Below are 15,194 nucleotides of genomic sequence, written 5' to 3' on the forward strand. Positions count from 1 at the left end.
TCTCCTGGCAGGGTTAGAGTCTTAAAGTGGCCTTAGACAAAACCATCAGGGTTGAGGGGTTAGCACAGCAATAAAAACCACAAATTGAAGGACCCCATTGCGCCCCTGACAACAGGCACATGAGGCTATTCACTCTGGTGTTTACAAGCAAGTCTCTTCTCTTGCCATGAGACACACCTCATGGGCATTCTGGGCAGGTAGGACTATAGGAATTGACCAGCATTCTGTTTAAATAGTAAATTTATGATGCCTACAGCTGATGCAGCCATCGGTTTTATTGGTCTTTCTCTTAAAAAGTCAATACTGTGCAAAAGGATTTTTCCCCTAAAATGGGTAGTGGGTAAGAGCCCCAATTCAAAGAACAAAGCTATAATAAGGTCCCTGCTAAATTACCCCCACAAATACATAAAAAGTTACCAGATCCCCGGGAGTTTAGTGTCCCAGCACCCCGGTCATAAGCATCATCAACAATGGTATTATCTGAGGAAGGCCAACCATCAGATAAGAAACCCCGACAGACAGACAAAACAAGATGGGGCCCCCAAATGCCTGTCTGCTCCAAGGTTTATGAAGCAGAAGATATAGCCCAAGCTTAGTGCTTGGTTTATGGTGACATTTAACAAACCCAAAGGTCTCCCTTCTCCCACCGACCCCTCAGGCTGACTTCTGCACTGGACAAACAAAATCCCAGGAGATGGTTCTGGATTGTTTGCTGAGAAGAAAGGAGAAATGCAGAGGGGCTGGGCCAAGTTGGCACAGGAACTCAAAGGCTGAGCAGTTCCACCGTCAGCTGGCAAGGATCGTGGAACACTCAGAACCCGGAGGAATCAAATTCCCGAGCCACGTTCTCCCTGGGGACAGAGATAAAGCTCAGAGGTAGAGCTTACACTAGCACACAGAATTCCTGGGTCCGGGCCAGCACAGGCAGGGCGGGGGTCAGGTGGGGATCACTGGGAAATACCAAGTGCCCATCATTCAAGAGGAGACCCCGAGAAAATGTGACCTCCCAACTAGAAGGTGGGCAGCCTAGGGAGATCCTCAACAGTGGGAGAAGGCAACTGGGGAGCCCCCAAGAACTTTCCGCTGTTCTCAGTTCCCTTCCCATGTGAGCAGCTGTGTTCACATTCCCCTCTCCCACACCCCCACATCCCCACTCCTATCCCCAACCTCGGCTGTCCTAGTCCAGAGTTGACAGCCAGTGCTGAAAATGCAGCTCCAAATCACCGCAGGCCTCAGCGTTAGCAAATGAGCAGACCGTAGATTTGAGGAGATTACTCGAGTATTCTAAATTATCATCATGACTGCTGGTTTTAAATGACCATTGGCAAGGCTTGTCGACCCAGGAATCAGTTAAGGATGACCCTGAAATGCCTAGTTCACAGAGGTCTGTTGGCTGGTCAAAACTGGGACCCATTAAAGAGTCTCCTGGAGAAGTCACAGTGGCACAACGCCGTAAAATATTGGCACTCTCTTAATGACTATTAGAGAATTTCATGTTTTCCTAATTGATAGTGCTAGGCAAATCTAGTTTCTCTTGGACCTAGACCCAGGTTGGCTAGGCCTTTATCTGTACTATTTGCAAGGTTAATTTACTAAGGATACCAGAATGACTCACACTATCCACTCCGCAAAATAAGGGTTTGCAGGCTTCCAGACACTAGGCAGAGTTACTTCAAGACAGGCACCACACACAGCTCAAGGAGCCAAATGCAGTGCAAACCTGGTAGACATTTTTTTCTTTCTTGTTCAACCATTTGTTTTGTTTTGTTTTTTTACTTTAAAACCGAGACCTTTCCTACTTCAGAAACTACTGATGTTTGTATGTAATTTTAAGCAAAAAGCATGAACTTACAAACAAAAGAAAAATTCTAAAACAGTTCCATCCTGCAGATTGCGGCAGGCTTAGTTGACATGAGAACATACACTTGCACACTTTTTACTCGTTTATCTTTATTTTTTGTGCACTGGTGTTTTCCTTGCATGTATGTCTGTGTGTGAGTATTGGATCCTGAAGTTACAGTTGTGAGCTGCCATGTGGGTGCTGGGAATCGAACCTGGGGTATCTGGAAGAGCAGTCAGTGCTCTTAGCCATCTACACTCAAACACTTTATCTTCCAGATCAAGGAAATTCCCAGGTCATCCCCATACCTGTATTTTAACTTTTGGTACATGCAAAATTCATAAAGCTTACTCTTTATTTTTTTTTAAGTTTCTAGAGGGTTCTTGCACCTGTTGCCACACAGCGACACAACATCTCAACTATTTTGCAAAGATAAGACTGTGACTCACAGGTGGAAAAGAAGAGAAAATACACAGCTGAGGGTCAAACATATTAAAAACCCTTCCTCACCAAAGCTCAAACACCATCAAATCAGAGCATAAATAACAAGTTCAGGAGGGTCTAGCACACCGCACTCTCCCTGCCTCCTACGAGTCCGAGATTAATATTTTTTGTTGTATTCTCTGGCCTGAACTTACTTTTGAACAAATAAAAATCTGTGAGCAACTTGCATTCCTTTTTGCTAGACTCTAGATTTTCTGAATGGAGAAAAAAGAGAGACAGAGAGAAAGAACGCCAGGCTTACGCTGCTCATAATAAAACACACACGAAGAACTGCGTGGTTCTTACCTTCTAAGGAGGACAGCTGCTGCTCAGCCTCCAAATACAGCTGGGAGAAGATGGGCCGGGGCACTAGGGTATTGGAGCGCAGGGAAGCCTCGATGGAGTTGTGGAGGACCTCTTCAAACCGCGTGCTCTTTAGCTGTCCAGCATAGGAATTGCCCATCTCCACAGCACAAAGAAGAGGATGGAGGCTTCTGGTTAAAATGGCATCTCAGTTCTTCCGAGAAGGGCTGCCTCCACACAAAGCCCGACGTGGAGGTAAACGGAGCAGCAAGGAGGAAAGGGTTGCAGCCTCTGCTCAGCCCCAGACAGGAGAGGGCGGCTCTCCGCAGCTACTGCCAGGCAATTACAGGAAGTTATATAAGTAACAACCCCCATTGATTCTGCACTCACAGAGCCCACCGCCTGTCTCGACGAATATTCCACCAGGAAGAGCTTCTCGGGCTTTCCTGATTTTCCCAGAGATAGGATCCTGCCTCCTCGGGTCCCCGGGCAAATGACATAACCTTTTCCACAAACGGCCATCCACATAGGACAGCATCAGAGCACAAGCCCAGGCTTTAGGATTAGAGGAGGCACACACGCCCAAAGGCAGGGTTAGCGGATTCCATTGCTTCTGCTCCTGGTAAAAGGCTGGATGTTAAAATGCTCCCTTTAGAGTCCAAAGGGTTCTTAAGGATTCTCACCCTGTGCACTGCAATCCCTTTGGGGTCCAATGACCCTTCCCCCAGGGCTGTCTAAGACCATCAGAAAACACAGACATATTTACACTGTGATTCATAACAGTAGCAAAATTACAGGTAAGAAGTAGCAATGAAATAATTGTACGGTTGGAGGTCCCCACAACATGAGGAACTGTTTAGGGCATTAGCAGCACTAGCAAGGCTGAGAACCACTGCTTTAGACTATACTTTCGCTTATTAAAAGTCTATCAGATAAGTAACACACAACAACCCCAGCATCCCACACCGCGACTATCATTCTCATTTTATCGATAACAACTTCATAACTAATTTGCACAGAGACGTAGACAACTCATGGGTTTTTAATAGTCACCATTTTTGTGCAACTGTGACATGATTGGCCTGGCATGTCCATCATCCCCAGAGAGAAGTCTTCGAGCTGTCACTCCCCAATCCTGCAACAATGAGTCTCTTCTCTGTCGCTGCAGGTTTCCTTGTTCTATCTGCTGTGTGGATGGAAGCACCAGACAGAAAGCCTTCTGCCCACAGCTTCTTCCACTTAGCATAGTAACTCCAGGATCTAAATGCACAATGTCATGAAACAGCAGAGCTGCCATTGGGATTCATTTGGGTTTTGTTTAATGTCTTAAGGATCAAACTCACAGCCTCTCGACGGCTAAGAACTCTACCACTGACTCCTGGACCAGCCTCGCCACTGTGATATTTTGATCTGCTTTTGCAAACTAAATTCCCTTCAGAACTTTGGGTGGGAAGCACGGGGACTATATCCACAGTTACAATCATAATTACTTCCCTTGACACACACACGTCCCTCAGCCCTCTTCCACAGGCTTTTAAAATTGCTTCAATGATTGCATGGCATCCCGCTGACTGGAAACCCAGTTTCCAGTTCTCTGCTTTTTGCTCAGAGTTAAATTTCTATCATTGGTCCTTTCCAAGAGCAAGCATTCAATGCCCAACACCCTCCTGATGGTTTCTATTTCTTGGCTCTTGCATTAATGTTAGCTTTGGGTTTATAGTTTCTTCTTCCCAATTCCTTCCATTTTATCTGTCGCATTCCTCCCGATTCCTCTAAAATAATTACTTGTTCATGTGACTTCAACAATAGGGACATGTAAGACCACCTGTCCTTTGGCCATGTCTTTGCTTTGGCATGTAAATTAACCATAAATTCAGTCAGCCAATCTCTTCTCCCTCCCTTTCAATACACACAGAGACACACAAACACACAGGCACACACACACACACACACACACACACACACACACGGACACAAGGTCTCGAGTAGCCCAGGCTCCCCTCAAGCTTGTTATGCAACCAAGGATGACCTTGAACTCTCGATCCTTCCTGATGGCTGGGATGACAGGTATGCACCACTCAGTCCAGCTTCTCATTTTTTTTTCCTGGACAGCTTAAGTCCTCCGTTTTGGTTCCCTCTGTCTTTGCACCAATGCTTATCAAAGAGTGTTTAATTTCTAAATAATCAAAATGGTTGGGGGAGGTGTCTTATACTGACAACTAAATTCTAATCAAGGCTAGTCTTTAGACGCTCTACTTTTTAACCACCTTAAAGGTCTCTTTCTGACCGTCGCCTGAGGAGTTTACATGAATACTGCACACAGAAGAGAATGCACATGTGTGAGGGATGTAAGGAAAAGGTCAAGTCATTCCTTTCTTGTATGTATGTCCTGGAGCGTTTCTTGTCTCATATACTGTGAAACTTTAAAATAATTTAGAACTCACAGAATAACACCAGATGCCAAGAGCAGCAGCCGTGGACAGCAGTTCCTGGCTTACGTCTATAAACACACACACACACACACAGTAGTTGGAACCTCGGCGCCACAGCTCAGCAAAATCTGACCCTTCATTCTTGGTCTTAAGACATACTCGGTAAATTCTCTTGTTCCTTGCTCCGTGGTGGCAGATAAGCCTCTAAGACATCACTGTGGGATTGAAGAAGTTCCAGTGCCCACCTGAGAGGGAAATGAATGGTGTGGTGTGTGGTTTTCCCTGCCTCTATTGCAGGGGACAACAACCCTCCTCTTCCAGCTCAAAGGAACCTATTAACCACTTCCTGCCTGCCTACAATAATTACCGCCCACAGGCCCATCCCCAGCTCGCTGCAGCCAGGGAAATGACCTCACCCCAACAAAGGGAAAGTGCTCCGGAGTGGAGAGGTCAGAAACTGGCACCCCAAAGATAACTGATGGGGTCTTGGCCTCCTGTTCACCAACTGCTTTGGTTTGTTGTCGTTACATTTTACCTGTCTCAGACTTTGAGATATTCATGAGAAGGTTGATTCATCCTTGGGGGGGGGGGGGAGGGGGCTGATGTAGTTCTCAATTCAAGGCGGCCCACCTAAGCTGCCACCATCAATAACATCCCCAATGCCTCCTACTTGTGAAGCATCTTTGTCTGAACAGTCAGGCAACAGGAGGAGCTTCCTAGTAGCACGCCGTCTCAAAGCCTTGCAACCCATACCTGCCCACAACCCTATCCATTTGCCTGGGGGCGCCAGACTGGCACCCAGAGCCCAGGCTGATTGATACCTACGGTGAAGAGACCAGCCAAAGGGAAGAGGAGACAGATCCTCCTCAGGGGCCATGCTCCAGGCTCCAGGCTTTTCCCCTAATCCCAAGGAATGGTAGCCTGGGGATGAGCATTCCATTGTTTATTTTACTAGTTATGAATTAACACTGGAGGTGCAAAGCCTGAGGGAGCCCCTGTTGAAAGAATAGGATTGGGAGGGGAAAGAGGGTGGATATAATCAATAGATATGTCATACATGTTTGAACATATATATTAAACGGGCATATTAAAATTTTTTTCTAAAATTAATTTTTGCTTTGTTCTAAGTCTTTAACATAGAATGAAAGCTCCTCTGAGTGAAAGACATAACTTGATAACAAACCTCAAGATAGGCATGCATAAAGCGAAGCGTCACGGTGTCCTTACACGGCGGCGACGCTTATTGCCAAAACAACGCAAACGTCTGTATGTTTAGCAGAGACACGGGACACCGGAGAGCAAGGCAAACAGCAACATTCGTGGCATGCAATTCTGACCAGAATAATGGTTCTCATCAAGCACAGCAAACTAATTCATGCACAAAACATCTGGATTCGTGGCTCAGAAATAATCGATCCATCTGATCAATGGTGTGGAAGTAAAACCAACCAGCTGCTTTTACTACATGAGAAGCATAAAATCTAAAAATTTTCTCAGGGGGCCAGCGAGATAGCTCAGTGGGTAACGAGGACAGCCACCAAGCCTAAGGACTTAAGTTCGAGTCCCAGGACCCACGTGGTGGAAAGAGAAAACCAACTCCCTCAAGTTGTCCTCTAATGTCTGTGTATACATGACGTGTGCACATACACACACATAAGTACATGTTTTTAGATTTAATGTTCTCAAGCAGGACTGCAAATTCCACTGCTTTTCAAAGGTCTAATGGAGTTGAAGACTAAGGTCGGTCGCTTTAGTCACATTCCACAGTGATGGAGTCACTGGTACACTGCCCCCACTCAGCAAATAACCCCACACCCATGTTTATACAGACAACCATGATTGCATGCAGTGGGCCTCTCTCTCTCTCTCTGTCTCTCTGTCTCTCTCTCTCTCCCTCACACACACACACACACACAAACACACACACACACACGACACAAAAGTAGGAGAGAACCTGGGAAGAAGAAAGACTTTAGGGGGAGGAGGAGCTTAGAAAAGATAATGGAATTTGATCAAAGAGCATCATATACATATATATGTGTGTGTTTGTGTGTGTTCATACATATATGTGTATAATTATAAAAGAATATGTATATTTTTAAAATTTTGGATCAGGGGCCAGTGACTTAAGCTTTTAACCCTAGCACTTCAGGAGGCAGAGGCAGGTGGATCTCTGTGAGTTCAAGGCCAACCTGGCCTACACAGTGAAATCCAGGACAGCCAGGGCTACATAGTGGAACTTTGCTCAATAAATGAATAAATAAATAAATAAATAAATAAATAATGGTTTTCTGCGAATTCATAGCTTTCGTTCTTATGCTATGGACACAACTGCTCAATTTTACGCTTTAATTCTGCTTTTAAAAGTACATAAAATGCCACAGAAAGTTTAAACTGTAGTGAATGTTCACTGGGATGAAAGAGTTCTTGCATCCGATTGCTGAGACACGGTTTCTGTTGACGTTTGTCCTGCTAGATTTTCCTGTGCACAAGATTTTATAGATATTTATAAATGGTGCTGAGTTCATCGCCAGCAGGGCTACACAGAGAAATTCTGTCTCAAAAAAAAAAACATTTGTGTATCTTCTAAGTGAAATGCCAGTTAGTTCCTAGATCCTATTTGACCTTTATAAATCTCTCTCTCTCTCTCTCTCTCTCTCTCTCTCTATATATATATATATATATATATATATATATATATTATATATATATATATATATATATATATATATATATATATTCTTCATTTTAAAGGGCTGGAGTGGCAAGGTGATCCCCGGGTGAAAGTGCTTACCAGCCAAGCCTGAAGACTTAAGTTCACTCCCCAAACTCCAAGGTGGAAGAGAGAACTCATTCCTACAAGCTGTCCTCTGACCTCCACACCCATGTCACTGCACACACGTATGCATGCACATATACATCATACAAACACACACCAATGATAATAATAAATAAAAATAAATATTTAGAAAAAAAGAAAAAAGACGGGGATGACCCAGTGGTTAAGAGCACTGGCTGCTCTTCTAGGGGACCCGGATTTGATCTCTAGCGCCCACAAGGCAGCTCACAACCGGCTATCATTCCAGTTCTAGGAGATCTAATATCCTCTTCTAGCCTCAGGCACCCATGTGGTGCACAGACATACCTGCAGGCAAAACACCCACCCACATAAAATAAAATAAATTAAAAAGAAAGAAAACTTTATCTTACAACCCTAGGCAAACACTGAAGTTTTCCTATCTACAAGCGGATAGCGATAGAGAAAATGTACACCACCCCTATCTGCAGGCGCTGTTGACATCACAGTAATGAGGACACCCTGGTAGATAAAACTGGAAGAGCAGCATGGAGGGTGTCACTAAATGTCAGGGTTCTTTTTGTTTTCTCTACTGGACCACAATCTAGCTGTGTGGACACTTTCCTTATAGACAGATCATGGCCATGACGTCTCCCCTGCCAGCTGAGGAAGGGTTGGGGTGGCCCGAGGAAAGCATGTGGGCCTTGTCAGAATCCTCCACTTGACCGTGAGAACCAAAGGTTCAGACCAAAGAGCCTACCTCAAGATCAAACACTAGCATTAAAAACTGCTCAATGGGGCAGGCCAGATGGCTCAGTGGGAAAAGGCACTGTCTGTAAACCCTGATGACTTGAATCACATGGTGGAAGGAGAGAACCAACTCCCACAAGTTGTCCTCTGCCCATGTGAGTACCATGGTACATACATGCGCACAGGCACACATATGTGCACGCGCACACACGTGCACACACAGTAAATAAATGCAATTTATAATCTCTGCTCAGTGCCTGGTGGAGGCATCAAAAGGCCCTCCCAGCCGAAAACTCTGTCAGGCAGAGTAGCAGCCACATCAGAACACTATCCTGGGACATAGTAAAGAACTTGCCTCACAAGCTTAGCTCGAAAGTGAGGGCTTGGATAAGCTGATCAGTCACTAACCAGTATAAAAGCAGTAGTGTCTGGAAATGCTTAGCAGAGTACTTGCGGCATGACCGTTCATTTCTAGCTAAATCATAGCATTCTTGTGTTTAAAGAATTTGAATTTCAGATCACACATGGTAAATGACAACCGATACAGCAGTCTAGATGAGACGGAGAGAGAGAGAAATGGGCAGGGCCATCACAAAGGCTGATGAGAAATCCTTTATCCTCAAGACTCAAGACAAAAGTAACAGCCAAAGGACAAAGAAGAAAATGTCAGAAAGAGTAAATACCCCACAGTTAGTATTCTCAAATTAAGAACACTGTACTTAACACAAGAGCAAAATGCTGCAAAACATGTATATGCAGAAACCAAGAGTAAAGTCTTCTAGATTGCTTAAGTATGAAAATCTAAGCTCTAGAAGAAGAGCCTGAAAACAAAGTTGAAGCTAAGAAATCAGAAGACAGGGACAGGCAATGGTGGCACATGCCTTTAATCCCAGCACTCAGGAGGCAGAAGTAGTGAGTTCAAAACCATCCTGGTCTACAGAGAGATTTCCAAACAACCAGAGCTATACAGAGAAACCCTGTCCAAAACAAAAGAAAAAAAGGAAGGAAGGAAGGAAGGAAGGAAGGAAGGAAGGAAGGAAGGAAGGAAGGAAGGAAGAAAGGAAGGAAAAAAATCAAGGAATAGAAAAGATAACAACACTTAAATTATTTAATTATTACATACTGAAACAATACTAACATTAAATTCACCATGTCATTGTCCTGTCATATTGTTTCCAAGATGAGAGGAAAACGAACTACACCTGGCCACAGTTACTATAAAACATTTCATAAAGTCACTAAGAATATTCATACTTTCCTTGGTGAGGAAAGTCCTGGCAAATGCCAAAGGAAAATACTTTCATGTTTTCTTTTAGGGTCTTTATCCTGCTGACATGCTAGATGATGCTCTTTGAGGTTGGAAGGAAAAAGAAAGAAAATTTGACACTAATCTGTGAACTCCCTAGGAGTTTCAGGAGGAGGAGCAAAGGGAAGAAAGAGGGATGGCCCTCAAGGAATCACCTAGAAGATTCTAGATTGAAAGGACCCTATGAGTACCCAGCATGATAAAAGAAAAAATATACAAACCAAGGTATATGACCATGAAATATTAGGAGATTACTAACAACGAGGAAAAGAGAGGAGAGAAGAGTCACAGTCTAGATTTGAAGAGACCGTTATGGCTCTGATGTCCCGGCAGCAACACTGGACACTTGAAATAATAACAGAATGCTCTGGAATTTCAAGGGAACTTTCCTACCTAGACTTTTATACCCAATCAAACTCAAGATCCAAAGAAAAGAAGCGAGAATACATTTTTAGAAGTTCAAGGCTTCTAGAAGCTACTAGAAATTGGAGGTCACAAGCAAATGTGCAGACACAGAACCTCCAAAAAGGGAACCCAACCATGAGACAGTAAAGGGGCTCACAGGCGCCAACAACAACAGGAATGGAGTTGTGTGGCAACAGGGGACAACAGGGCTCTGGGAAGGATGTCCCAAGGTGACAGACTGGACTGTGTGGTGTATTACATCTCAATGGAAGTTTTTCCAGCTCTACCAAAATATGAGACTAGATTCATAAGAATTTAAAGTCTAGAAAAGAAACAGTACTTGCAGGGAGATGAACAGGTGGGAGTGTTGATTTTCACAGACCACAGGTCTGTGGGGAGTATGGACTCACCCAGTTTACAAGGTAAAGGGAAGGGAGGAATGAGCACCTGTTTTGTACATGTGTGAGTCTGAGTACATGCAGTCTGTCTGGATATGTGCGTGTCACTGTGTATCGGATGCGCGAATTCAAGTATGTGTAAACATGTTAATGTTGATAGGGTGTTGGATACGTGTGTGTGTGTTCAGGGTGTGTGTATAGAAAGATAAATAATTGTTACAGGATATATAAGAAAGCTAAATTCTCATATTCTGCAGTAAAAATGAAAAGATGGTCTGGACAAACGAAACGCTGTGGCAAAAGGCATCCTATGGAAATAAAGAGGTAAACCCCCCCACCCCAAGAAAGAAATGGTTCCTTGGGTCAGCAAGAGGGCTCAGCAGGTCAAAGTGTTTGCCACTAAGCCTGATGATCTGAATCTGCTCCCTGGAACCCAATATGGTGGAAGGAGCAAAATCAACTCTCACAAGCCGGTCTCTGCCTGCACATGCACGCCATCACACGTCTCCTCTGGGAAAATGAACCCTCACTAGTTTAAATGGAGACTAGAAGCGTTTCAGGCGCCCTCGTGTTTGTGGCTAAATCTATGCATAACCATTTCCTTCTAGGACCTTTTCTAGTAGTCACACGACACTGCCCGATTTTATAGAAGGCTATGACATTCCATCCAACTTCTAGTGTGCTAATCCACAGCCCGTGGGCTATGTGCAACCAGTGAGAGCTATGGATGTGACCCAGAACAAACTGTAGACTTACTTAAACCACTGTGAGACATTTGTTGCCTTTTCTAGAACTCAGTGTGGATCTGCAGCACAAACTCTGTAGAAGACAATATCATGTCGCTATGTCAAAAGGTAGGGTATACCTGCTAGGACACTGTTCTAAAGAACCTAAGCAAGCATGCCCAACAAAGCTAGGTAGCCCCTGGGTGGGCAACCTCTCCATTGAGTGACAAGAAAATTCTGTAACTATTCAGAGAATAAGGCCCCTCTCTGCTGCTGGAACCTCCAGAGAGAGCACACATGGTCTCCATCACAGAACCTATCCATCACAGCGACAAAAGATGCACAAACACATAAAACTTCAGTTTAGCCATTTTATTTCTTCACATCCATCACTTTCCAGCATATCCAAACGATACATGCCTTGAGTACATTTGTAGGGCGAGCACTCGGTGTTGAGTATCTGCCTCTCACGCTCCATCTTTGTTTTGAATCAGGGTCTCTCCCCGAACCTGAAGCCCAACAACTCAGCAAGACCAGCAGACTATTGAACTACAGAGATTCTCTTGTCTCTGCCTCCCCAGTGCCAGGATGACAGAGGGTGGCATAGCACCCAGCTTTTTAAGTGGGTCCCAGGCATCCAAACTCAGGTCTTCACGCTTCCATAGCAAGCGCTTTACCAACTGAGCCAGCTCACCATTTTACAGTATAAAATTTCTAATTTTAGAGCATAAAATGTATGTTTTATAGTATAACTATAAAATGACACTTTAGCCCGTGTGTTAACTGTATGGGTCAGTAAATATGCTATAGAGACACACATGAATAGATACTTGTATTTGTTCTTTTTATGTCCCAGGGTACTGGGATACTGAAGACCCTAGATACCAGCTACTCAGGGGAGGCAGGAGCGAAGGGGGCAGACAGTGAGGTCTGGAGGATGGAGTGTGAGATTGTCTAACAGTGCTCAGAAGCAGCCCGCGACAGATAAGCACAGTTGGGTTTATGATTTGGGTCCCCAGGATCCACCCCCCACCCCGTTACAATCTAAAATGTCTTCCAGCTGGCTTTTCTCCCTCAGGTATTTACCAAAGACCTTCCTGCTCTTGGTTCCAGTTGTAGCCAAGAGGAATTTTCCTATGAGAAACAGGGAACAAGTTGTGCACCTGTCATTTCTCCTGCCAGAGCAAAGCCTGCTCAGCCACTGTTCCTTCCCTCAGTTAAGGCCTCAGCCAGAAGCTGACGCTGCTCCCCCACCCCAGTGAGCTGCCTGCATCTTCACACGGACCTGGGTTTATTCTCCCAAAAGCCACAGAGACCTATCCATGTCTACCAGCTCCCCAACAAACAGCTGCAGAAAGCAGCAAAAAAATTTCCTGTCCCCATCCCCTCACTTCTGCCCCCCTCTCCCTCTGAGCCTGAAATAGCTTCCTATGGAGAAGGGTCCTTTGTCCACCACCCAGACCACCCCAGGCTCCTAGAGACAGTACATCTGGCTTCAAGAGTCTCAAAGCCCGGGCTGGAGAGATGGGTCAGCGGTTAAGAACACTGGCTGCTCTTCCAGAGGTCCTGAGTTCAATTCCCAGCTACCAGGTGTCTCTCACAGCCATCTGTAATGAGATCTGAGGCCCTCTTCCGGCCTGCAGGTGTACATGTAGAACACAAAGACATAAAATATTAATTTAAAAAAAGAGAGAGAGAGAGAGAAAATCTCAAAGCCCAAGTTCACAAAGCTGGTGTGTCTCAAACCACAAATGCTTCTGGTATGACCTCCGCCTGCCCTGTGAGAAGCAAAGACCATTCTCTCTCCCCTTTTTCCCCTCCCTCAAGATCACAGTTTGACCCAAGAGTCCAATGCTTCCATGATCATTCCACCTCGAGCTAAGAAAGCATGGACAGGTCGCAATGCTGCCCTGAAACATCCTCACCCGACCCTGCAAAGCTCCCTTCACGGGGCCTCCAGGGGCCCAGTCCCATGACCCCCACCACTGTCTCATCTCCCCACATCTTGAGAAGAAAGGCCAGGCTCCCGGTTCAGGCCCCATGCACGGCTCCTCACTGGCCCCTCCTCTCAACCTTCCACCTGCCCTGTCTGTTCTGAATGCAGCCCAAACACTCCTCGGGCCTCTCTCTGAGTTCTAGCTCTTTCTGGAGACATATCCCCCAGAATCTCTGTCTACCTTCCAGTACCATAGATGAGAGTGACAGAGGCAGCCACGGGGCCCACAAACCACCCAAAGTCTCACTACATTGGCCTACACTAGCTAGCATGAACTCTTACTCTACCTTCTAACTTTTGAACAAATTCTCACTAGAACAATCCTACACACAATGATAGGACGGTCTGTGTCCAATGAGCCTGAAGTTTGTGTACATGGGCAAGCATGTCTGTGAACACATACATACTCACATGCCTGTTTATGCAACACAGAAATTGGTTTGCTCCTTCTACCATGTGGGTCTGGTGGACCAAACTCAGACCGTCAGGCTTGGCAGTAAGAGCCTTTTACCCTCTGAGCCCAGAATTTAGAACAGGACAGAACAAAGCGATGCCTTCTGAATATGACATGCTCTTCCCTCCCAGGCATCCCACCAGGCTTGGTGGCTCCCACACGAGAGCCGAAGCAAGCCCTGAATATATGATATGGCAATAAAGGCACTAAACCGCAGAATTGCATCCCATAAACTCTTTGGTGGCTCCGCTGGCAGGAAACGCGGGCATTCGAATGGAGATTCCCTGATCTGTCTTGCAGGAACTATGAACTCCACCAGGTGTTGTGGAGGGAGGAAGGTGGGGGACTGGGAAGGTGGCTGGTGACCAAGCTACAAGCCCCTCATCCCCTGAGCCTGCCCAGCCTGTGAGGAAACTCCCCTGCCTTGCTATACCTTCTGCAGACGTCTGTTCTCAGAAGGTTGGGGGTGATTGTTTGGAGATCTTCGAGGGCTCTCCAAAAGAATGACAAAGAGGTATGCTGCGCTTTCTGGCCCTGGCCAGCGGTGAATGGAAGCACAAAGTCGGAGGAGACGTCACTTGGAAAGCCCCCTCTCCAGAGCCAGCAAAGTGGACTCCAAAGAGAAGTGTCTGAAGCTTCCTTAGTCTGCCCTTTGTAATAGCAGGAACTGTGGCTTCTGTAACCACCTTGTGCGAAATGAATCATCTGCGTCCTCCTTAGGCACCACAGCAAACAGCACCAAGTGCATAACTGAGTGAGCTTCCCTTTGGTTATGGATCTTGCATCTTACAAAAGGCTAATATTCTGCAGCTAATACACTTATCCCAGCCAATACTGTCATAAATAAGCAAAGGCGACACAGACCTCTTCAACCCCAAAGTCAGATCTACCATACCTTACAGAAAGCTGGTCACCGCAGGCAGCCCCTAAGCCAACCAGCTAAGGGCAGGTTGCAAATCCCCATAAGGGCGGGAAGCTCTCAGTGGCTCCCTGCCTCCCTCAACCCACGCCTTTGATCTGCGTTAGAGAACAGGATGCAGGACCAGAGGGTGTGGGGCGGCTCTGCTCCACGCTGGTGCACAGCAGGGAGCCCGGGGGTGGGGGGTGTGGACCTGACACCACAGCTCCAGATCCCTGACGCTTGATGGTATCGGAACTAATATCTGCAGTCACACCATGGCTGCCACCCCTCCCCACAGAAAAGGGAATTGGCAGTGGCTGTTCCAGGAGCTCCATCTGCCCCGCTCCCGCTGGGTCAACGTTCTCAGAACTGAAGCGCTCACACGGGTCACAGTGCTCTCCCGC

General features: G+C 45.9%; 1 protein-coding gene across 1 annotated transcript in view; it reads right to left on the bottom strand.

The window, feature by feature from the left end:
* Positions 1-15,194, bottom strand: part of Greb1 (growth regulating estrogen receptor binding 1) — a 128,823-nt gene that overhangs the window by 66,336 nt on the left and 47,293 nt on the right. Inside the window, exon 3 of the mRNA XM_057785741.1 lies at positions 2,630-2,958. Within this exon, the coding sequence (XP_057641724.1) occupies positions 2,630-2,786 (157 nt within the window). The 5' untranslated portion in view covers positions 2,787-2,958. The remainder of the gene's footprint in view (positions 1-2,629; positions 2,959-15,194) is intronic.

The sequence above is a fragment of the Chionomys nivalis genome, chromosome 1, assembly GCF_950005125.1.
Source record: "Chionomys nivalis chromosome 1, mChiNiv1.1, whole genome shotgun sequence".
NCBI lineage: Eukaryota > Metazoa > Chordata > Mammalia > Rodentia > Cricetidae > Chionomys > Chionomys nivalis.